Raw genomic sequence first — 25,030 nt, 5'->3', positions numbered from 1 at the left:
GCAGCTGGGCCCGTGAGCCATGGCCGCTGAGCCTGTGCATCCGGAGCCTGTGCTCCGCGACGGCAGAGGCCACAACGGTGAGAGGCCCGCGTACCACAAAAAAATAAAAAATAAAAAAGAGCTGGCCCAGAAAAATGAGAGGGCCAATGGAGAGCCGGTACTAAAGGACACCCCTGTGCCTGATGCTGTCCATCTGCAGCATCGGGAACATCTGGTGGGTCTGGGTCACTGATTAAGAGCAGCACAAGATACTGGTGATGGGGCAGGCATGGGCTGGGGGAGGGGAAAGTCCCTCGGGTTCCACAAAGCACTGGGTAACGAACTTGGTTATATTTTTATTGCTTTTAGAACTTTGGGGTGGATGTCCCTGGCAGTCCAGTGGTTAAGACTCCCCACTTCCACTGCAGGGGGCACGGGTTCGATCCCTGCTTAGGGAACTAAGATCCTGCATGCTGCATGGCTCAGCCAAAAAAAAAAAAAAAAAAAAAGAGGACTTCTGAGAGAAACATCTACTTGAGGAAACAGAAATTAATCTTGTGGCACCATTACCAAGCCTGATGAGTGGTTCCAAAAGATGAACACTTTTTTTTTTTGCGGTACGTGGGCCTCTCACTGCTGTGGCCTCTCCTGTTGCGGAGCACAGGCTCTGGACGCGCAGGCTCAGCGGCCATGGCTCACGGGCCCAGCCGCTCCGCGGCATGTGGGATCCTCCCGGACCGGGGCACGAACCCGTGTCCCCTGCATCGGCAGGCGGACTCTCAACCACTGCGCCACCAGGGAAGCCCCTGAACACGGTTTTTAAAGAGCAGTGCGTTACTGTGAGCGTGGCGACAGCAGCCCAGCAAACGTTGCTCTTATGGGCTGAATTGTGTCCCCCGCCTAAATTCCTATGTTGTTGTCTTAACGCCCAGTATCTCAGAATGTGACTGTTTTGGGAGATGAGACCTAAAAGAAGTAAGTTAGTTAAAATGAGGCCAATAAGGTGAGCCCTAATCCAACGTGACTGGTGTCCTCATAAGAAGAAAAGCTTAGAACACAGAGAGACATGGGTGGCACATGCATAGCGGGCATGACCATGTGAAGAGACAGGAAGATAGCAGCTGTCTGTAAGCCAAGGAGAGGCCTCAGGAAACCAAACCTGCTGATACCTTGGCCTTGGACTCCCAGAACTGTGAGAAAATAGATTTCTGTTGTTTAAGTCACCTGGTCTATGGTATTTTGTTATGGCGGCCTGAGCAGATTAGTACAGTTGCCTAAGCCAAGAAAGGCCTTCCTGGAGATGCTGAAATCAGCGGGACCGCTGACAGACATGCCCAGGAACTCTCTGACAAGGCTCAAAACTGACTACTCCTCCAGCCCTGGTGCTCCTCAAGGGCACCCTGCGGCGGGCACTGTTCGCAGGCACCTTCCCTTAAGCAAGGACAGCCAATCCTGCTTCCAAGCTTTCCTAATCCTTTGATAAGAAACCACAAGGCCAGGCACTTAATGAGCACTCAGGAAATGGAGGTGAGGTCTACTCACTGTTCAGCCAAGTTTGGGTCAAGAGAATCAGTTTCGGTGGGTGTTTCAGGCAAGGAGGAGCCGGACTCCTGTATCTGGCACAACTCCTCATCTGTGATGATGTCAAACATGGCATCGTCTGGCGGCCGGCAGTCTGTGTTAGCACCTGGGGTGCCGAGGCAGGTGGGGAGAGAAGAGAAATGCACAGTCATGGACAGTACGGGGAGGGAGTGCAGCTAAATGGGACGAGCCACCAGGACACACTCTAAGTGCTCACTTAATCGACAGCTACTCTGTCCAGACGGAGAGAAATGGCTCTTGGGATGTTCCAGAAAAGCAGATGAGGGGACTACAGGAGAAACTGAATGCACCATGTAAGAGATTTCTCTGAAGTCCCTTAGGCAGTGGCGTGGAGAGGTTTTAAGCGCTTACATGTTCTCTGAGGCCCTTTATTTAGAAGGAAAAAAAACCTATCAAAACCTTATCAGGAAAGAACCTAACAAAAAGGTAATCATACTTCTGTGCTGCTGAATCCTTGCTCCAGCAGACACAGACCTCACTCATGCCTCTTTGAGAGGAGGATTCTGTCTGACCTGCATTTTCACCTCAATCCACTGGGGGGGTGGAAAAGAACCTCCCTCTGCACAGCAGCCATTGTGCTTCTGACCAGGGGACTTGTGCCCAACTGTGCAGGCTATCCAGTAGGAAGGATGCTGTGCGATGCTGCCGTGCTTAGTCAACCCCCCCACCCCGCCCACAAGCAGTCTCTTGCATGTGATGGAAAATGTGGTGGCAGGCCCGAGATGAAAGAAGGAAAGACAGAAAGTAAGACAGACAGACAGAGGAGGAGACAGGAAATGTCAGAAATCAAAACAAGCAACCTCAGCATGCTGGCACCATGCCACCCTCTGTCGTCACTGGAACACCCACTAGTGAGCCAGGCGAGGGGAAGATTCCTGGGCTGGTCAGCAAGAACGGTTCATGGGAGTTACCAGTTCCCAGCAGGCCCTGCCGCATAGCTCCTGGGAGAGGCCGTGCTTTAGAACAGACACCCACAATCCAGTCCTGAGAGGGCAGCCTGGGCTGGTCTGCGCGGCTGTGCCGGGCAGAAGCAGCAGGAACCAAATCCCGCTTCCTTTTACTGAGCTGAGTGAGAGGACATGGAGGAGAATATATCCTTCTTGGCCGCTGAGAGAGAATGTGAGCTACAGGGAGACAGGGAAGGATGTGCTCGTTTCCACACTCAACTCCTGGCCTCTGGTTACCCTGAAAGAGAGGGCTGGATATGGGGCTGGGGCCCTGGGAGACAGCGTTTTCCAAAGCTGTGGGTCCACTGGTGGTATGGGAGTTGAGAAGTAAACAGACACCACGTTAAATAACACTGAATCATATCAGGAGAAAGTTATTCCCTTTTCAATTCTCCTTCAATCCTAATTACATCAAAAAGGAAGTCTCAGATTGGTGGTACTACCTTTTTAGTGTCTAAGTTTGGATAAACCCTGAACTAAGCCTGTCCCAGCTAAGCAGCCACAGTGGGGTAGCGGTGAGAGTGGCACCTGGAGAACACCGAGGGCAGTGGCGGAGCCTGACCTTGGCCTCCGGTGGCCTGGGGTGCGGCCTGGGCTGGTGACCGGGCGGGGCTGGGCTCTCCCTGGCTGGTGCCCGAGCTGGTGCTGTCGGGGGACCCGGGGCCCTCGCTCAGCTTCTGGAAGCAGGCCTGGCAGCAGCGCTCCTTCTTGCCGCTGTGCTTGCTCACAGCGTAGTTGTTGCAGCAGTAGTAGCAGAAGATGTGGCCGCAAATCCTGGGGACGACACAGGCACGGGCCCTGAGGGCGCTGCACTAGAGATCTCGAGTGACCTGCTCGGCACCGGAACCGGGCTCTGTTCTGGGCTCTGGACGCCACATGGCTCGTCAGACCTGGCTCTGCCCCCACCCTAGAGTGGGGCCTGACCTGAAGGCCTATCTCATAAGATTCCAAGAAAAGCCTGATGGGAGACACTTTTACTTCCTGGGGTCCTGGGTGGCAGGCCGAGCCCCCTTCCCTGATGCAACGATGCAGGTGTGCATTCCAGGCCTCGGGGGCTGGGCTCTAAGAGACCACAGACGCCATCCCCCTGTGCTGACCGTTCTCCATCTGTCCCCACCCCAACCCAAGATTCATTGCTGCCTGCCCTTCTTTGGGCCCTGGGGGGCGGGGGGTCTTTGCTCTGTGTTCCTCTGGTGAAGCCTCAGCCCCTGCTCTCTCTGGATTTCGTTCCCCCTCTGACCCCTGCAGGCCAAGAGAGGGCCACGGGTTGGGTCTCTGGGTGCTCTACATCCCTGTGGGTCCCCTTAGCTCTGCCTACACCCCCTGTATTAAACTCTCTTCCCTTTAGGGGGTCCCTGAGTGTCCTGCTGGGACCCTGCCTAACATACCCTCCTCAACTGGTTCCCTCGAAACTAAGAGGCAACGTGCTCTTCCTAGACAGTTGGCTGAGGTGCCAACGCCTGCCACGGAGTCCTCGTTCAGAGGCGTCTGCTCTAGCGCTGGGCCCTGCCCGCAAGCCGCCTGCTGACCTGCAGTGGTGCCGCCGCACCATCCAGCTGAACTCCCGCTTGCAGTCAAAGCAGTAGTTGGCCTCCATGTCCCCCAGCCACCTCTCCTCAGCACTGAGCTTCTGTTGGAATTCCAGGGCATCTGACTTCTGCCAGAGAGCATCCTTGTCCCTGGGAAAAAGCCGCATTAGAAAAACAGAAGAATCCATGAAAACAATAGAATTATCTCTAGTTCATTTCAAGAGACTGCTTCCAAATTTCCCAAAACACAAGAAAAATTCACTTTTACCTTGGAAATAACCCCCCAGTCTAGGTCTCCTCTGTCACCCCACACCAGTCCCAGGCTCAGCAGGAGCCTCCCAATGTGTAAGTCCTCATCTGACACCACACGTGTGAAGGTACAGGAGGGCCTGCGATGTCCATAAAAGGCTCTGGCAACTGCAAAGACCTGCTGGCACTGACAAGGGTCACCAGCTGCTCAGATGTCTAAATGACAGTGCATGTGGCCACTGGGAGTTTAAGCTGTCACGTGCTGCCATGATTACAGGACAATCTGTGTGCTGTGAGCCCAAGAACCCAAATCTTAAATGTGCTTGGGATCCTTCATGTTTTCATGGTTTAAGTAACAATTAATGGAGGAGAGTCAAGCTTTTCCAGCCTAAAAATCCGATGGGATGTTGACCTCCTCCACTCCTTAGAGAGACAGCACAACCACTAAAGGAAGCAAGCACATTGAAAAAAGTGGCAGGCTTTTCAGGAGGCTCTGGCAGCATCTGAATGTGCCTGATGCACCAGGGAAGATGTGTATAAAGCCTTCCTTAAAACTGCTGTTAATTTTAGGGGCTATAGGAAACATAGAGGATGGAAGAACATGTTAAATGACACCATGAGCATGTAATCAGCAAAGTCCAGGCTATGGGAAACTCTACCAGATGAATGGCCTGCTTTCTTTAAAAGCAAACTGCAGGGCTTCCCTGGTGGCGCAGTGGTTGAGAGTCCGCCTGCCAATGCAGGGGATACGGGTTCGTGCCCCAGTCTGGGAAGGTCCCACATGCCGTGGAGCGGCTGGGCCCGGGAGCCATGGCCGCGGAGCCTGTGCTCTGCAACGGGAGAGGCCACAACAGTGAGAGGTCCGCGTACCGCAAAAAAAAAAAAAAAAGCAAACTGCAAAGGAAAAAGAAAGAGAGAGGTGGTGGGGGAACCACAACTAAGTAAGAGAGATTTAAGAAACATATCACCATGCAATGTATAGATCTAATATAGATCCTGGTTAGAAAAAATTATAAAGCAATTAGAAAAATTTCAAACTGACTAGACACTTGATGATATTGGGAATTAGTTAATTTTCAAGTGCGGTAATGATACTGTGGTCGTTTAAAATAGAGACCTTGTGTTGGAGAGGTACGTATCAAAATACTTGTGGATGAAACGACAGGATGTCTGAGATTTGCTTCAAAATAATCTGAGGAGGTGGGGGAAAAGGGTAGGACTCTTGGATGATACAAGACTGGCCATGAGCTGAATAATGTTGAAGCTGGGTGACAGGTACACAGCAGTGCATTTTGCTATCCTATTTTTGTATTTTTGAAAATTTCCGGGACTTCCCTGGAGGTCCAGTAGTTAAGATTCCGCGTTTCCACTGCAGGGGGTGTGGGTTTGATCCCTGGTTGGGGAACTAAGATCCCACAAGCAGCGAGGTGCAGCCAAAAAAAAAAAAAAAAAAAATTCCATACAAAAACCTTTAAAAACTTTTTTTTGCGATATGCGGGCCTCTCACTGTGTGGCCTCTCCTGTTGAGGAGCACAGGCTCCGGACGCGCAGGCTCAGCGGCCATGGCTCACGGGCCCAGCTGCTCCGCGGCACGTGGGATCTTCCCAGACCAGGGCACGAACCCGTGTCCCCCGCATCAGCAGGCGGACTCTCAACCACTGCGCCACCAGGGAAGCCCCCTAAAAACTTTTTGAATGACTTGTCAACATTTAAAAGTCAGGCCAATTTCACATAAAAATCCAGATTTCCACCTTCTCTTAAGAAGTAAGGTGACCTGGCAACCCTGGACTCGATGCCTGCTGGGTAACAGTCAGCAAAAGCAGGGCAGGTCATGTCCTCCTGTTTCTCAGAGCCCCTGTCCCGGGCCACTTCACACATTTACATCACTGTCTGCTACCTGCAGGCACTGGAGTTTGGGGGCCCAGGTGCTGGGGAGAGTGGGATGGAAGAGAAGGAGAAAAGGGCTCATGAGAGAGGGACAAGGGAATGGATAAGTCCCTGAGGATATTACACATCTCTGATTGTCACTCTTGTGGCTGAGCACATGGAGATTTTGAAAACAGTTAGCATAGCAATAAGAAAACACGGACCAGGTGCAAGGCTGCCAAGGGCCGGAGCAGACCCTGTTCACGTGTGTGGGCGCTTACAACAGAACACAAGCAGACAGAGGCCCATTTCCCTTGAAGAGTCCTTTCAATAACAGTTGCATTTCTTTTAAGAAAAGCCAAGCTTGGGGGGATCCCCTGGCCCCTTGTTTGACACTCACCTGAGCAGCTCTATCAGCCGCTCCTCCAGGTACTTCTTGGTTCTATTCAGGTCATCCAGGTCAGCAAGCATCTTCTGGTCATTCTTCTCCCTGTCTGTCGCCTCCTGGCAGAGTCTGTTGTAATACTCCTGGATCTTTGTCGTGGCTTTTTCAAGTTCCTTCTGGGTCCTGGTGGAGGAGTAGGAAGTTTTCCTTATTACCCACTACTTCCAGCTTCCCCGGTGCCTCTGGGCTAACCCAGGCCTCTAATGGGGGGGTCCTGTTGCCCTACCAGTCTTTCCCCTTCATGGGGGGAGCCCCTTGGCACTGCTCCACTCACAGGCTGTATACTCTCTTAAGCTTTCAAAACTTCCCTCACACACCCAAACTCTTCACACACCACTACCTCTCACAACAAATACAAGGGACATTTGGGAGAGGAGGTTGACCTCAGGTCACTAGGAGCACCCCAGGTGCATCAAACTCTGCACCACCTGGTTCTTGGGCAGAGACTGAGGTTTTGAGAGGAGCCCAATGGGTTAAGTACATGGGCTGGTAATGGCGGTATACACAAGAGGAAAAAAGGGCCAGGAGAGAAAGAACAGAGGCGTAGCTTCCTGGAGATGACCACACAGAGGAGCGCCTATCTTCCATGTGTCTTTGCGACTCTACACATGGGGCTTGGCATGGGCCACACAGCAGGCACTCAATCTACACTGCGAGGCGTTCAACCTGACAAGCCTGAGGCCTAAGGAATCCTGTTCTGGGTGCTTCGGAGCCTCAAGCTGCAGCAGAGGGGCCGGCTGAACCACGGTCTTCCAGCCCTTGCCCACTTCTCTTTCAACTGACCTGTCCCCTAAGGCAGTGGTTTTCCAAGGATGCCTTATAAAGCAAGGCATTCATAACAGCTCCATTAAAACAGAGGGCTGTGCAAGACTAATTAATCTGTATCTAATCCAGCCTTTCCATGTCCAGTATAAAGTTGTCAGGACGTTGTTGTTTACTAGGCACTGTCCTCCAAAATGATCTCGGGTACACACACACACACACAACCACAGAGTTATAGCATTCAAAAAAAATGCCACCAACTTCGGAGGTTCTACTTAAATTGTCACATGAACACCACCTGGCTAAGGGCAGCCAGAGTCCTATAGGATTCAAACTCTGTAAGGAGTCAGCTGAGAAGAGTCAGATGAGAAGAAATGTACATTGAGGTTGCTAAACATCCAGCGTGGTCTGGATCTCCCAATGAGCCTGGGCCCAGGCCTAGAAGCAGATGGTAGGAGATGGGTGGAAAAGTTAAAGCCTTGGGAGAATTTGGTGTGTCTGTTTTTGCTGGGAGCACACATGCAATCAGGTCCCAGCATCCCCTGTGGGACCAGTTTGGCCCCATCACCAGACAGTGGGCTGATGATGCTCACAATTCCGGGTGGCCCCCAAGCCTGAAGATAAAGAGGTCTTGGGGTTGGACACAGGTGGGGCCATATTTTAAGGTTAAAAAAAAAATTATGATGAAAGGGTGACAGCACGATGTGCTCTCCACAGACATAGCACCAGACAGTCTCCAGGACGACAAGCCGATCCTGCTCCCTGGCTCGCTCACTCACTCTCAGATGAGCTTGGGAGAACCTCACACCTAACCCCGCAGCCTCTCATTTCATAGAGGAAATGAAGAACTCAAGTCAAAACACACAGCAGGGAAAACATGCACACACAATACTCTCACACCAGTACCCTAAGATAAAACAAAACAAAACACAAAACTATCTGTCGATATATTTTTTAGGGTAGTTGTTGAGACAAAGCCTCTGGAGCCAAATGTTCTGAGTTCCAACCCTGCCATCACCACTACACACTGTGTGACCCTGGGCAAGTGACTTCACTCCTCTGAGCCTTGTTTTCCTCAGCTGTGAAATGGGATGAATAATAATACCATCCTCACAGGACCATTGGGAGGATTAAATGGGCAAATAAATACCAAGTATTTAAAACGGTACCTGCCACATCTTAGGCATTACTTAAATGTTTGCTGTTAGTAGTACCATGATTATCTCCCAGCTTTTATTTCATTTTAGTTTTACCAAAGTATGAAGTTACTGAACTGAAATATGCCCTGCTAGAGATAAGACAATGGAATTAAGAGAAAGGGTCTCTGCAGCCTTCTATAGGTTTGTGACAGGCAGATTGCCAAGGTTCTGTGGCATGCTTCTGACATAAGCACTTTATGAGTCTGTGGTTTTTCTTGCAAAAGGGCTTCTTTAACCTGATATGAGTGGTTGACTTTCTAAATGACTGTACCAAACACCCCCTCCTTTGAGGACTCTCCCACTGGCCACGTGGGTGGACCGTGTAAATAACCTGTCCAAGTCTTGGTGCAGCGCGGCCCCCTCCTCATCCTTTCTCAGCATGGCGGCCTGGCACTCGGCAAGGTGCTTGCTGGTGCAGCTCAGCTTCTCCGCCGCATCGGCCTGGGCAGCCTGGCACAGGACAGGAGGGAGAAGACGCTCGGTTGCAGAAGCCCATGCCAGATGCCATCAAGAGACTGGCATGCTCCCCACCCCATCTGGCTGGCGCACTTCTAACAGGAGGGGCTTTTTTCTGTTTTTAAGTTCAAGAGACCATGAACTAGTATGTGTGTGTATGACAGACTCCCATTTGTAATTATGTCCCTCAAGCATCAGCTGCAACCGGTTGTGGTGGCTGGAGGGGCAGCAGGTATCAGAATCTCCGGGGTGGGGGTAGAGGTGGGGTGGCAGGGTACAGGAGTCACTGAAAAAAGTCACTGCCCTGAAGACGGGTTTCAGTCCCACCCCTGCTCTGGCTCACGTCAGAAACACTGACTTGGAGAACATCTGCACAGGGGGATGACTTATTTCCTTTCCATAAGACACAGGGGCAGTGAAAATCACACTTGACAGCTCTAGCCAGGTGTCCAGGGAGTGGAAGAACCATGACACAGACTCAGGTTGTCTACAAAGGTGAGCTGATGGCAGCTTTAGCCAGGGCACTGGGACTCCTGCAGGGAGGCCTCTCTGATGGTCCAGTGAAAGCCAAGCCACGTCCCCTTCCTCGACAGGCCCACACCCTGGGAGTGGAATGACCAGGAGAACAATGGGGATGGGCCGGCCGCTGCTCAGGGCTCACGGGAGCACCTCCCCTGGGCCTCAGGGGCCACGCTTACCTTCAGCTTCCCCACAGCTTCCTCGGAGGCCTGTAGCTGCCGACCTTGCTCCTCCAACTGGCCCCTGAGGCTCCTGCATTCTTCACTGGAGGTCTGGAGAGGATGAGAAAGGGATCAGAAAAGTGGGGTCCTTGTTCTGAGACTCCCTCGGCCCCATTCCCCCAAAATGGGTAAAAACAAGCTACCTCTCTTTTTCTCCCAAACTCAATAAACTCTGTCCTTTCCTGGTAACACAGTCCCGTCAAGCCAAGAGACTTAGCTTGGCCCCCAAACTTAGAATTTCATTTCTGCCAAGGAAAGGGTGGAGTATGAGCCACACGGAACTGCAAGGGGTGGGGTGACACAAGGTGGGAGGCACATCTGTGGGAACGCAACAGTTGCCTAAGAGAGAGGTCAGGAGTGGTCTGAGTGCATAGACCCAGAAGCAAACAGACACGTCAGGAGCCAAAGCCCCGTAGACGTCTGCCTGTGTCCTCACTCTTAACCCTTTTTCTCTGCAGTTCAAGACACATGCTAAACGCTGTTCTCAGAAGCTTGTCTATCCCAAGGGCTCTGTGAAAACGAATTGAGTTGGTTTCCTACAACTGCTCTGCTATCAGGAGGCACCTGAAGGGACAGAGAATCCAGGGACAGGACTCGAGGCAGTCAGGAACTCACATGCCAAAAGGGGCTGGACAAGTACATAAATGAGTACAAGGAAAATAACAGAGGATGCACGCTTCCTTAAAGTGGGCAGTCCCCACCCTGCTCCTGCTGACTGCTGCCACGTAGGAATGAGAGCAGACGCTTTAGGAACTCCCAAGATTTCAAAAGAAGTCCAAAAACTGAATCTCTAAACACCCTGCTCTTGAAATGTTGGCTACTAAGTTAAAAAAAATTCTGTGTAAGCCAATGTAAGCCAAACTTGTCTGTAATGGCCTTAAATTTAGACGTCTGAGTTAAGGCATCCCTCTCCAATGCTGTGTCCCTAACATGTTCCTGCAGGGAGAAGGATGCTGTGAGCTATGACACCAGGATGAGACCATGTTGGCCTGGGCCCCCAGGACATTCTTGGGCCCTCATGTGCCACCTGGCCGAAGGTGCGTCCCAACCACTCATGGACCCACCAGGCCCTGCCGCAGGAGACAGGTGCAGCTCAGACGGTCAAGGTGAGGGTTACCTTAAGTCTGCTCTGGTAGTCCATGATCTCGGTGCTCAGCTGGAACTTGAGGGTGTCAAGCTCCTGGCGTGCAGTCTCTCGGATGCTCTGGGCCTGCTGCTCGGCCTGGGCCAGCTGGGCCTGCAGGCCAGGCAGTGAGCCAGCTGCCTCCTCAGCTGCCTTCAGTTTCCCCTGCAAGCTCTCCTTCTCTCGCTGCAGCCCTGCCACTTGGTGTTCCAGGCCCTCCCGTTCCTTGGAGGCTGCCTCTTTGGCATCTTGGAGCTCCCGCATGGCGCGGGCCAGCGGCCCCTCCACCGGCTCTTTCTCCGCAGTCAGCGCGCAGACCTGGATGCCGAGCTCAGCCATATCCGTGTTGGCCTGGTGCGGCTGCTCCTGCAGCTCAGCATGTTCTAGCTGGGCCTCCTCGGAGCTGCCTTTGGCCTGGGACAGCTCCTCCCACACTACTTGGAACTCCTCCTCCCTCTGCTGGGCCTCTCCGGCCCTCTCCTCCTGCAGCACCCCTGCACACTCCGAGCACTGCCGCAGCTCCTGGACGTGGGCCCTGTTGAGGGCTTTGTTCTGCTCCTTCAGTTGCTGCACGAGGGCCTTGTGCTCCCTCAGAGAGGCCTCGGCCACACTCAGTTGGCTCTGCACCTTCTCCCGGTCACCCAGGGCTGCCTGCAGCTTGGCCTGGAGGTCCAGCACCCCAGCCTGCAGTCTCTGGGCTTCCCCCTGATGGCTCTCCAGCTGCTCCTGAGACAGGGCCAGCTGGGCTACTAGCTCCTGGGACGCATGGTCTTGAGGTGGGCTGAACCCCTGTTGGCTTTTGTCTGCCATGAGGGTCTCGATCAGCTGGGTGTGCTGGCGGCACCGGTCCTCAAGCGCTCTGACCTCCCCAGCCCGGGACTCTGCTAGCTGCCGGCACTGCTCCACCTGCTCCCGCAGCTGTTGGCATTCGGCCTCCTTGCTTTGCAGGGCAGCCTCTTTCTCAGCCATATGGGCCCTCATGGTCTCCTTGGCCTTCTTCACAGCCAGGAGGCTTGCCTCCATCTGGTCTCCCATGTGCCGGATGCTGGCCTGCTCTGACTGCAGGGAGGCCAGGGAGCCCTGGATGGCCGCCTCCCGCTGCTGCAGCGCTTGATAGTCAGCCTGCAGGGCCTGAAGCTTATCCTCCAACAGCTGGTTGCGCTCCACCACATTCTGCAGCTCCTTCTCCAGCTCCTTGTTGGCCTCCTGGAGCTTCTTCTCCTGGCCGGCCCCCTGCATCTTGGGATCGTCCACCTGTCCCTCCCACAGGCCCCTCTGTTCCTCCTCCAGCTTCTCACAGGCCTGCTGCAGGGCGGGGCTCAGGGCCTCGTGCTCCTCAGCTGCCGTGGGCAGATCTGGGCCTGACCGCGCAGCAAGTCGCTCCAGCGTCCCCACCCTCTGGCTCAGGTGGTCTTTGTCCTGGATGAGCTGCTGCTTCTGCTCCTCCAGGTCACTCACATGCTGGCTCACCTGGGCCAGCTGGGTCTCCAGGAGCTGCAGCTGCCGCGTCAGGGACCTGGCCTCCTGCTCCAGCAGCTCCTTCTCCTCCTGCCGCCGCCGCTCCTCCCGCCTCCCCTCCGCGAGCTCTTCCTCCAGGGAGCTCAGGTGGGCCAACGACTCCTGCAGCTGACGCTGGAGCTGGGCCGTCTCCTGCCCCTTCCTGGACAGCTCTTCCCGGAGCGGGGCCATCTCCTGCACCAGGCGCTCCAGGCTGGCCCGGGCCTCCTCCTTCAGCTGCAGCTCTCTGGCCAGCTGCTCCAGCTGGGTGCTCTGCTGCCTGTTGAGCTCCTGGACCCAGGTGCTCTCCCTTTCCAGGAGCTTCTCCCCCAGCTCCTGAGTCTCCTGGGGCGAGTCACTGGGGATGCGCTTTCGTCGCCCCTTTTCATCCAGTGCCACGTCAGCCTTCTGCTCGGCTGCACCCAGCTGGTCTGGGACATCAGCTGAGCGCTGGTCCTTCCTGCCCAGGGAGTCACGTGTGGCCTCAAGCTCCCGAGCCAGGGGCTGCAGTAGGGACTCCAGCCGCCGCAGGGCTGCGTGGTAATCCTCCTCCCTCTCCGAGGCCCCCAGCTCCAGGGCCTGCAGGCACATCTGCAGCTCCTTCACAGTGTTCTGTGTGGCCTGGGTGACTTCCCACTGCCCCTGGAGCACAGCCACCACACTGGCGAGGTGAAGGTTGTCCTCGGCGGCGGCGCGGCCCCCCTCTCTCTCTGCCTGCAGCTGCTCTGCATGCAGGCTGACGGCTGCCCTCAGCTCCTGGTTCTCTCTGTCCCGCTGCTGTATCTGCTCCTTCAGCTGCTTCTCCCGCACCTCCAACTGGTCCAGCTCCAGCCGCAACTCGTCAAAGCCCTCCAGTGCCTCGTGGTTGAAGGGGTTGCTTAGGTCAAGGTGGGAGGCCATGTCCTGAGTCTGGGGAGGGAACACGAAAAAACAAGTGGCTTGGGGATGAAGCTCCATGGCTACTTGGCAAAACTTTAGAAGTTAATGAGAACAGAAGTAGAAATACAGCAATTACATGACCTAAGGTTAGTCTATCGATCTATTCAAAGGACCGGAACCGCTTTGCTCAAAGCATCTGCCAGGGGAGGTCAGTAGCAAATCCTAAAATATGATGCAACGCCACACGTGTGAGCTCCACTGAGACTCGGAACTTGCGTTTCCCATTCAGCCTCCTGTAGCTTTGGTAACATAATGGATGCTGCCTCTTAGAGAAATGATGTTATATGTAAACTACTGCTTACCCATTGCACCGTACCCACAATTCCTGTTGCAATTAAATCACAAAATAGGGTAAAAATGCTACTCTTAATGCTTCTTATACTGATTAGTCTTATTTTGCTTTGCTGATTAATTTCAGTGTTCTTTCCCATTAAACTATACGATACATTCACATTTCTAAGAAAATTAATGAAACTGACCTGACGCACTAACATTTACTGAGCAATAGCCTGTGCCAAGCCCTTAAGCACTGTGCGCGTGTGCCCTCATTTCCTCCCTACAACCACCTTGCAGGCTGCTATGAGACTTTACAGATGAGAGGGCTCAAGTTTCGACAGGGTAAGTCACCTTCCCGGGGTCCCACGGCGGGTGAGTGACAGTCAGGATTTGACCTTGCCACTTTTAATCACAGTGCCAAACCACTTCTTCTGGAACACTTCAAAAAGCTTTTAAAAGAATTTATTTTTTAAAAGGCCTAAATTCCTTTTGGTTGTAAAAACCTGGACTCGAGGAAACAGTGGGTAGGACTGAGGGGTTATATCGCTCGGGTTGGAACACCAGACATCTGAGAACATCCCCCTGAACTGGGAGGGGCAAGAACATGCCCTGGTTGACACGACAGAGAGGGAGTCCCCAGCCTTCTTGGCATTACCTGCAGGTAGCTGCTCACCAAACTGCTCATGCTGGAGCTTCGGCTGGGGGGTCTCCACAGGTAAGCAGAAGAGCCAGTGCCCAGGGTCCTCCTGTGGGGCCACAAAACAGACATGCCTGCATCAGAGCAGGAAACACACACACACACACACACACACACACACACACACACACACACACACACACACTCGGTGAGGCCTTGGTTGTCACTAGGCAACCGGGTGGTGGTAGCGGCAGTGCCCTCCCAGGTCCACTAAGAAGGCAAAGTCCAACAATTTCCACCAAAGCACACATTCAGGTTGGTCGTAGCAGCTGGACTCCGCTGTTGAAGTCTAAGCATGATGGCTTTGCTCTCACTGCCAAAAAAGAACGAAGTGAACATAGTATTTCCCAGTTTTTAGTTTAAGTTTTCCTAGAACGTTCAATGCCAGCCATAACTTGTCTACTAGGGAGGAACCAGCAACAGTCAATCCGGTAAATAAAGGTCACGCTGTGCTTCGGGCCTTGAGGTCACTGCTTTACGTTATGTTACATGAGTAATGTGGCTGGAAGACCTCTTCTGGTTCACACCGGACATTTCCCTCACTGCAGAAAGTTCTATTTGATGGCACTAGTCACTGCAAACGAAACACACTTTTACTTAACAACCAGAATCTTCTCCCTAATCTACAATTATTGCATTTTAAACCTTGTTAGTCTCCACAACCCAACAACTGCACTTCTCAGTATCTACCGGAAAGACAGTCACATATGTGCATAAAGTGACATGTGGGGATGCTCTTGGCAGCACCGTCATGGTGGAAAAAGCAGAACCTTTCTAACTCTGCATCACTAGAGAAACAGATAAACTGTTTACTCACACAGTGGAACACTCTATGCCACAGGTTGGCAATCTTTTTTGTAAAGGGCCGGATAGTGAATATTTTCGGTTTGCAAGCCTTATGGGCTCTGTCACAATTCAACTCTGCCACTGTAGCATGAAAGCAGCCATAGACAATAGGTAAATGAAAGTGTGTTACACATGGCCCTATGGGCCGTCGTTTGCCAGCCCTACTCCTCATCTATAGAACTCCCTGTACAGACACAGATAAAAATCTCAAAAACAATGTGGAATGAAAAAAGCAACCTGCAAAAGCATAGCCATCCCATGATTCAATCAATGTAGCAAATTTTAAAAATATATATAAAATATAACTATACATATGTAATATTTACAGGCACATGTAGTGAAACACAAAATATTTGGGAATGACATGCATGAACTACAGGGTTGTAATTACTTCTAGAAAGGGAGAAAAGGAGAAAGGATGGTCATAGGGTGGGGCTTTATTTGGATCTATAATATTTTATTTCTTAAAAAAAAAAGTATCAGACATAACAAAAAAATCCCCCAAGAACCAGCTTGAAGGGACTTTGGCCAAATATAAGGCACCTTAAGGTTTAAAATAATTACAGTGACAAAATATAACCTATTGAATAAAATAAGAATCCACGAGTCAATACTGCTATAAATGAATAAATAGATGGGGAAGAAGGAAAAGATCTTCCTTACAATAGAATGCCAATTTTTAATGTAGAAGGAATGATGGCGTCAGAAAATTACTCTGGTAACCATGATAGTAACTGATTCAGGAAAGATTTACTAGATGCTAAAACTAACAGGAGGGAGATTTAAAAGAAACAGGATAAAAACCTAGTCTCAAAATGTCTTCCCATAAGATACATATTAATCACAAACAGAGAAACAGTAACTTTAGGAGAAACCTGGCTAACACCACCTTAACCAAATGATCATGGATAACCTTGCAAGTAATGAAACAAACCAACATCCTGTGTCTCCGGGTACAACGTGCTGAAGACGCAACACCTGGGGTATTTCTGCCAAAAATGCTTAATCTGAATGCAATAATGAGAAAACACTAGACAAACTCAAATAAAGGAACATTTTACAAAATAACTGGCCTGTACTTTTCAAAAATATCTGTGCTAAGAGGAGAAACTGTTCCAAATGAACAAGGACTAGAGAGACCCAACAATTCACTGACATGTGATCCTGGATTATAAAAGACATGTCTGGCATAATTTTTAAAATTTGAACACAGTCTGTAGATTAGACAGCAGTATTGTATCAATGTTCTGTGATTTTAACAATTGTACTGAGGTTATATAGGTGTCCCCGACTTTAGGAAAGGATGTCCCTGATTTTAGGAAATACACGATTGAAGTACTTAGGAGTAAAGGGGAATCAGGTCTGTAACTTATTCTCAAATGATGCAGGAAATAAACCAACATGTTTACATAAAGATAAAGAATGATAAGAAATTCCCTGGTGGTCCAGTGGTTAAGACTCCACACCACTGCAGGAGGTGCAGGTTCAATCCCTGGTCGGGGAACTAAGATCCCACATGCCACGTGACACGGCCAGAAAAAAAAAAACAAGAGAGAGAGAGAGAGAGAGAGAGAGAGAGAAAGAATGATCAAAACGTTTGTAGTAAAATACTGATAACTGGGGAATTGAAGTGAATGACTACTGTGTACTACTTTTACAACTTTTCTGTAAGTCTGAAATGATTTTAAAATTGAACAGTTCTAAAAATGACACAAAGTAAATGTGGCAAAAATGTTAGCTCTTAAATCCTGGTGGTTGGCAAATGGGTTCCATTATAGTCAGTATTTTTTCCTCCATAGAAGGAATTCCCTAATAAGAAATACAAAAATTGGGAAAAAAAAACACAAAAAAACACCACCTTATTAACAGAAAGCAAAACAAAACAAAGAATGCTGGACTTGAGTTCAACTCAAGTCTAGTACCCTGGCCCTGGCCCTGCTGCCTGCCTGCTGTGTGACTCTGGGCAAGTCCCTCCACTCTCTGGGCCTGCTTCTTCAGCACCTTGCTCCTGGAATGGCTGTGAGGATGCAGTTGGACGGTGTGTGAGTGCAGTACTGGTGTAGGAAAAGAAAACACAGCAAAGCAACCTTTCCAGCAACCCTTACATGCACGAGCCTTTGCTCCCTCTCTTACTGGCCTCCATGATAACTGTATCTATGAGAACATATCGGGGAAAAGCCCACTTGCTCCCCCCTCGCTCCCACACCAAGTCCCTTAACACATCTGAAAACCTTGGGTTTCACATATGCGTCTCCACTGACTCATGCCACCTGGCCAGTTAGGTTAGTTTAAGGTTGGAGCCTCCAGATGCTATCGCTAGTCACGATTCAACCAAGTCTGTAAAATTAGCAAGCATAAGAGTTGCAAAGCTACAGGTAATTTACTGCACAAGCAAAACTGCTTTGAGTAGACTAGTGGCAATCTTCAAAACTTCAAACATCTCTTTCCCCTCTTTTCAACCAAGCAGTTAATTCTTCAAGGTACCTGGCAAATGTCGGCCAGGCAGCATCCAGGTCATAGCCCCTCGATGCCAGGTCAAACTGGATGTCGGTCAGCTCGTAGAGTTGGCCCACGATGTCAGAGCTCAGCTTTGGCTTCAGAAAGGGGCTCCTTGCGTAGTACCAGTCACTGAAGGGAAACACAAAAAGGGGTCAAGTACAGGAGTACATAAAGAAAGGGAAGAGTACATTTAATCAGTCCTCCCAGTAAGGCTCTGCCTCATCAAATTCCAACTCAGATTACTAAATTAATTAAAGACACACATACACATACATCCCAATTTGATTTTCACTGTAGGAGCATATAACTCTCAAATAAGTTTGCTCTTCTTCAGGGAAATTACTGAAATGAATTAGATGCTTATTTGTTTATTATTTATATCATACCTATTTCCAAATGAATGCGAGAAACCTTAAATCTGGATTACTGTCCAAGAAAGGGCAGTTGTAGGGGAAAGAACACTTCTTTTTTAAAAGAAAATCTGGTCTTCTATCCCCTCCAGAGAACTCAATACAGGACACTGAACTCACTGCTAATTTCTGTCCAGACACCAACATAAAAGGCAAGGAACAAAACATCTCCATTTTGAAGTAGTAGTTGTTTCACTTCACGTGAAGCAATAAGAATTAAAAACACTGATGAGTTTAATGAGCTACTCAGCTGATATCCGTGAACTGGGATACACTGGAAGTCAAGCTGTTTATGACAGTTTTCACCAAACATCACAACAAAATAACCGTCAAATTAAATGTGCAAAGGTTCTCAACTCACATGCATTCACAAAGCCTGGCACATGCAAGAGCAATACACATCTATGCAAATCAATTTTAAAGGTGACAAAATGAAACAAAATATTCCCCCCCAATGGTTTTTCTTTTATTCAGAAGTATTTCTTTTAATTAACTGGAAAAACACTCCAGAGGTAGAGGGGAGGCAGAGCTGGAAAAGGGGTGCTGGGCGAACCAAAGAGGTTCAGCTGATTGGCAGCTGATCTGCGGCTCCTAATCTGACACCCTCTCCCCACCTTACACGCTCAACCCCACCTCTCCTTTCTCCTTCCCCTCCTGCTGAGGCTTCAGCACTAGGGGCACAAAGGCTCCCAGTCTGGTCACTCATCACAATCTCCAGGGAGCCCAGACCCATGGGGCGGGGGCTGACTCAGTGTCTCAGGTGAGGCCCCAGGCTCGTTGGTGTTAAAAACCCCACAGGTGATTCTGCTGAGAGGCCAAGGCTGCAACCCACTGGTCCAGGGTGACCAGTGGGGTCTGCCCATTAGTGCCAGCACCAAGGACCTGCCATCCACCAGAGGAAACTACCTGGCATTAGGAGTTCAGAGACCTAGAACCAAGCTCCTGCTTTCCGCCTCAGCATTAGTGAGGTCCAGAGAAAGGCATTTGGCCTCTCTGAGCCTCACTCTCCTCACCTGTGAAAGCTCAGTGCTACCTGCCCAATGTGCGCCAAGGACTGTGGTAGGGAAGCGGAGAGGAGGTGTACGACAGGTGGAGGTCCCTGCTTGTGCCAGGGTGTGACACAGACAGGCACTGCTGCTGCGGTTGTCATTATTATTGTTTAGTTTATCACATTTATCTGAGGTCTTCTGAACTTGTTACACTTTAATACATGCTGAAAAGTGCTGAAAAATTGTTCACTGCAAAAACAGTAATTTAAAAAGAAAAATATACATAATCCTATCCTTTATCAAATCATGTTCTCATATACTTTTTAAAAAATTGATCTTTACTGGAGTATAATTGCTTCACAATACGGTTCGTTTCTGTTGCACAACAAAGCAAATCAGCCATATGCATACATATGTCCCCACATCCCCTCTCTCTTGAGCCTCCCTCCCATCCTCCCTATCCCACCCCTCTAGGGACATTGCAAAGCACGGAGCCTATCTCCCTGTGCTACGCTGCTGCTTCCCACCAGCCAACTATTTTACATTCGATAGTGTATATATGTCGACACTACTCTCACTTCGCCCCAGCTTCACCCTCCTACCCCATGTCCTCAAGTCCATTTTCTATGCCTACCTCTTTATGCCTGCCCTGCAACTAGGTTCATCAGTACCTTTTTTTAAAAAAAGATTCCATATATATGCATTAGCATATGGTATTTGTTTTTCTCTTTCTGACTTACTTCACTCTGTATGACAGACACTAGGTCCATCCACCTCACTACAAATAACTCAATTTTGCTTCTTTTTATGGCTGAGAAATATCCATTGTATATATGTTCCAGATCTTCTTTATCTATTCATCTGTCAATGGACATTTAAGTCGGTTTCAAGTCCTGGATATTGTAAATAGTGCTGCAATGAACACTGTGGTACATGTCTCTTTTGGAATTATGGTTTTCTCATGGTATATGCCCAGTAGTGGCATTGCTGTGTCATATGGTAGTTCTATTTTCAGTTTTTTAAGGAGCCTCCATACTGTTTTCCATAGTGGTTATATCAATTTACAATCCCACCAACAGTACAGCAGTGTTCCCTTTTCACCACATCCTTTCCAGCATTTATTGTTTCTAGATTTTTTGATAATGGCCATTCTAACCAGCATGAGGGGATACCTCATTGTAGTTCTGATTTGCATTTCTCTAATAACTAGTGATGTTGAGCATCTTTTCATGTACCTCTTGGCCATCTGTATGTCTTCCTTGGTGAAATGTCTATTTAGGTGTTCTGCCCATTTTTGGATTGGGTTGTTTTTTTGATACTGAGCTCCATGAGCTGTTTGTATATTTTGGAGATTAATCCGTTGTCCATTGTTTCATTTGCAAATATTTTCTCCCATTCTGAGGGTTGTCCTTTTGTCTTGCTTATGGTTTCCTTTGCTGTGCAAAAGCTTTCAAGTTTAATTAAGTCCCATTTGTTTATTTTTTCTTTTTATTTCCATTACTCTACGAGGTGGGTCAAAAAAGATCTTGCTGTGGTTTATGTCAACAAGTGTTTTTCCTATGTTTTCCTCTAAGAGTTTTATAGTGTCTGGTCTTACATTTAAGTCTTTAATCCATTTGGAGTTTATTCTTGTGTATGGTGTTAGGGAGTGTTCTAATTTCATTCTTCTACATGCAGCTGTCCAGTTTTCACAGCACCACTTATTGAAGAGGCTGTCTTTTCTCCATTGTATGTTCTTGCCTCCTTTGTCATAAATTAGGTGCCCATATGTGCATGGGTTTATCTCTGGGCTATCTATCCTGTACCATTAATCTATATTTCTGTTTTTGTGCCAGTACCATGCTGTCTTGATTACTGTAGCTTTGTGGTATAGTTTGAAGTCAGGAAGCTTGATTCCTCCAGCTCCATTTTTCTTTCTCAAGATTGCTTTGGCTATTCAGGGTCTTTTGTGTTTCCATACGAATTGTAAAATTTTTTGTTCTATTTCTGTGAAGAATGCCACTGGTAGTTTGATAGGGATGGCAATGAATCTGTAGAGTGCTTTGGGTAGTATAGTCATTTTCACAATATTGATCCTTCCAATCCAAGAACATGGTATATTCCATCTGTTTGTCATCTTTGACTTCTTTCATCAGTGTTTTATAGTTTTCTGAGTACAAGTCTTTTGCCTCCTTAGGCAGGTTTTTTCCTAGGTATTTTATTCTTTTTGTTGCAATGGTAAACGGGAGTGTTTCCTTAATTTCTCTTTCTGATTTTTCGTTGTTGGTGTATAGGAATGCCAGAGATTTCTGTGCATTAATTTTGTATCCTGCAACCTTACGAAATTCATTGATTAGTTCTAGTAGTTTTCTGGTGGCATCTTTAGGATTTTCTATGTTTAGTATCATGCCATCGGCAAACAGTGACAGTTTTACTACTTCTTTTCCAATTTGGATAACTTTTATTTCTTTTTCTTCTCTGATTGCTGTGGCTAGGACTTCCAAAACTATGTTGAGTAACAGTGGTGAGAGTGGGCATCCTTGTCTTGTTCCTGATGTTAGAGGAAATGCTTTCAGTTTTTCACCATTGAGTATGATGCTTGCTGTGGGTTTGCCATATACGGCCTTTATTATGTTGAGGTAGGTTCCCTCTATGCCCATTTTCTGGAGGGTTTTTATCGTAAATGGGTGTTGAATTTTGTCAAAAGCTTTTTCTGCATCTATTGAGATGATCATATGGTTTTTATTCCTTGATTTGTTAATGTGGTGTATCACAGTGACTGTTTTGCATATACTGAAGAATCCTTGCATCCCTGGGATAAATCCCACTTGATCGTGGTGTATGATCCTTTTATGTGCTGTTGGATTCTGTTTCCTAGTATTTTGTTCAGGATTTCCGCCTCTATGTTAATCAGTGATATTGGTCTATAATTTTCTTTTTTTGTGATATCTTTTTCTGGTTTTGGTATCAGGGTGATGCTGGCTTCATAGAATGAATTTGGGAGTGTTTCTCCCTCTGCAATTTTTTGGAAGAGTTTGAAAAGGATCAGTGTTGGCTCTTATCTAAATGTTTGATAGCATTTGCCTGTGAAGCCATCTGGTCCTGGACCTTTGTTTGTTGGAAGGTTTTTAATTACAGTTTCAATTTCATTACTTGTGATAGGTCTGTTTATATTTTCTAATTCTTCCTGGTTCAGTCTTGGAAAATTGTACCTTTTCAAGAACTTGTCCATTTCTTCGTGGTTGTCCATTTTATTGGCATATAGTTGTTTCTGGTAGTCTCTCTCTCTCTCTTTTTTTTTTTGTACACGGGCCTCTCACTGTTGTGGTCTCTCCCATTGCGGAGCACAGGCTCCAACATGCAGGTTCTGGAAGCGCAAGCTCAGCGGCCATGGCTCATGGGCCCAGCCGCTCTGTGGCATGTGGGATCCTCCCGGACCAGGGCACAAACCCATGTCCCCTGCATCGGCAGGCAGTCTCTCAACCACTGTGCCACCAGGGAAGTCCTGGTAGTCTCTTATAATCCTTTGTATTTCTGCAGTGTCCGCTGTGATTTCTCCTTTTTCATTTTTAATTTTATTGATTTGCATCCTCTCCCTTTTTTTCTTGATGAGTCTGGCTAAGGGTTTATCAATTTTGTTTATCTTCTCAAAGAACCAGATTTTACTTTTATTGATTTTTGCTATTGTTTTCTTTGTTTCTATTTCATTTATTTCTGCTCTGATCTTTATGATTTCCTTCCTTCTACTGACTTTGGGTTTTCTTTGTTCTTCTTTCTCTAGTTGTTTTAAGTGTAGGGTTAGATTGTTTATTTGAGATTTTTCTTGCTTCTTGAGATGACATTGTATTGCTATAAACTTCCCTCTTAGAACGGCTTTTGCTGCATCCCATAGGTTTTGGGTCTTGTGTTTTCATTGTCATTTGTTTCTATGTATTTTTTAATTTCTTCTTTGATTTCTTCAGTGATCTCTTGGTTATTTAGCACCACACTGTTCAGCCTCCATGTATTTGTGTTTTTTACAGTTTTTTTCCTGTAATTCATTTCCAATCTCATAGCATTGTGGTCAGAAAAGATGCCTGATATGATTTCAATTTTCTTAAATTTTCTGAGGTTTGATTTCTGACCCAAGATGTGATCTATCCTGGAGAATGTTCCATGTGCACTTGAGAAGAAAGTGTATTCTGCCACTTTTGGGTGGAATGTTCTATAAATGTCAATTAGATCTATCTGGTCTATTGTGTCATTTAAAGCTTATGTTTCCTTATTTATTTTCTGTCTGGATGATCTGTCCATTGGTGTAAGTAGGGTGTTAAAGCCCCCTACTATTGTTGTGTTACTGTCAATTTCTCCTTTCATGTTTTTTAGCATTTGCCTTATGTACTGAGGTGCTCCTATGTTGGGGGCATAAACATTTATAATTGTTATATCTTCTTCTTGGATTGATCCCTTGATCATTATGTTGTGTCCTTCCTTGTCTCTTGTAACATTCTTTATTTTAAAGTCTATTTTATCTGATATGAGTATTGCTACTCCAGCTTTCTTTTGATTTCCATCTGCATGGAGTATCTTTTTCCATCCCTTCACTTTCAGTCTGTATGTTTCCCTAGGTCTGAAGTGGGTCTCTTGTAAACAGCATATATATGGGTCTTGTTTTTGAATCCATTCAGCCAGTCTGTGTCTTTTGGTTGGGGCATTTAATCCATCTACATTCAAGGTCATTATCGATATGTATGTGCCTATTACCATTTTCTTAACTGTTTGGGGTTTGTTTTTGTGGGCCTTTTTCTTCTCTTGTGTTTCCCCGCTTAGAGAAGTTTCTTTAGCATTTGTTGTAAAGCTGGTTTGGTGGTGCTGAATTCTCTTAGCTTTTGCTTGTCTGAAAAGCTTTTGACTTCGGCATCGAATCTGAATGTGATCCTTGCTGGGTAGAGTACTGTTGGTTGTAGGTTTTTCTCTTTCATCACTTTAAGTATATCCTGCCACTCCCTTCTGGCCTGCAGAGTTTCTGCCTAAAAATCAGCTGATAACCTTATGGGGATTCTCTTGTATGTTATCTTTTGCTTTTCTCTTGCTGCTTTTTATGTTTTTTCTTTGAATTTAATTTTTGTTAGTTTGATTAATATGTGTCTTGGTGTGTTTCTCCTAGGGTTTATCCTGTATGGGACTCTGTGCTTCCTGGACTTGGGTGACTATTTCCTTTCCCATGTTAGGGAAGTTTTCAACTATAATCTCTTCAAATATTTTCTCAGACCCTTTCTTTTTCACTTCTTCTTCTGGGACCCCTATAATTTGAATGTTGGTGTGTTTAGCGTTGTCCCAGAGGTCTCTGAAATTGTCTTCAATTCTTTTCATTCTTTTTTCTTTATTCTGCTCCTCGGCAGTTATTGCCACCATTCTGTCTTTCAACTCACTTATTCGTTCTTCTGCTTCAGTTATTCTGTTATTGATTCCTTCTAGTGTATTTTTCATTTCAGTTATTGTGTTGTTCTTCTCTGTTTGTTTGTTCTTTAGTTCTTCTAGATCTTTGTTAAACACTTCTTGTATTTTCTCAATCCATGCCTCCATTCTATTTCCGAGATTCTGGATCATCTTTACTATTGTTACTCTGAATTCTTTTTCAGGTAGATTGCCTATTTCCTCTTCATTATTTGGTCTTGTAGGTTTTTGCCTTGCTCCTTCATTTGTGACATATTTTTTTGCCATCTCATTTTTTTTTTTTTTTTTTTTTAATGAGTGGGATTGTGTTCCTGTCTTACTGGTTGTTTGGCCTGAGGCTTCTAACACTAGGGTTTGTAGGCTATTGGGTAGAGCTAGGTCTTGGTGCTGAGATGAGGAGCTCCGTGAGATCTCACTCCGAAGAATATTCCCTGGGGTCTGAGGTTCTGTTAGTCCAGAGGTTCAGACTTGGAGCTCCCACCACAGGAGCTTTGGCCCAACCCCGGGCTCATGAACCAAGATCCCGCAAGCTGCCTGGGGCAGCAGGAAAAGAAAGAAACATACA

The 25,030-nt window shown here is 47.8% G+C and overlaps 1 protein-coding gene across 6 annotated transcripts in view; it reads right to left on the bottom strand.

Annotated features, from left to right (window-relative positions):
* The window catches only part of FYCO1 (FYVE and coiled-coil domain autophagy adaptor 1), an 86,656-nt gene that overhangs the window by 40,798 nt on the left and 20,828 nt on the right, over positions 1–25,030 (bottom strand). For all 6 annotated transcript variants that reach the window (XM_067044471.1, XM_067044472.1, XM_067044475.1 and 3 more), the window contains 9 exons: positions 17,637–17,780; positions 14,265–14,355; positions 10,892–13,303; positions 9,733–9,825; positions 8,910–9,028; positions 6,573–6,740; positions 4,058–4,207; positions 3,091–3,302; positions 1,522–1,666 (listed from right to left, as the gene is read on the bottom strand). In XM_067044471.1, the coding sequence (XP_066900572.1) occupies positions 1,522–1,666; positions 3,091–3,302; positions 4,058–4,207; positions 6,573–6,740; positions 8,910–9,028; positions 9,733–9,825; positions 10,892–13,303; positions 14,265–14,355; positions 17,637–17,780 (3,534 nt within the window). The remainder of the gene's footprint in view (positions 1–1,521; positions 1,667–3,090; positions 3,303–4,057; positions 4,208–6,572; positions 6,741–8,909; positions 9,029–9,732; positions 9,826–10,891; positions 13,304–14,264; positions 14,356–17,636; positions 17,781–25,030) is intronic.

This window comes from Kogia breviceps, chromosome 10 (genome assembly GCF_026419965.1).
Source record: "Kogia breviceps isolate mKogBre1 chromosome 10, mKogBre1 haplotype 1, whole genome shotgun sequence".
NCBI classification, from domain to species: domain Eukaryota; kingdom Metazoa; phylum Chordata; class Mammalia; order Artiodactyla; family Physeteridae; genus Kogia; species Kogia breviceps.
The sequence above is the reverse complement of the archived record's forward strand: the minus strand, read 5'-3'. Positions and strand labels throughout refer to the sequence as shown.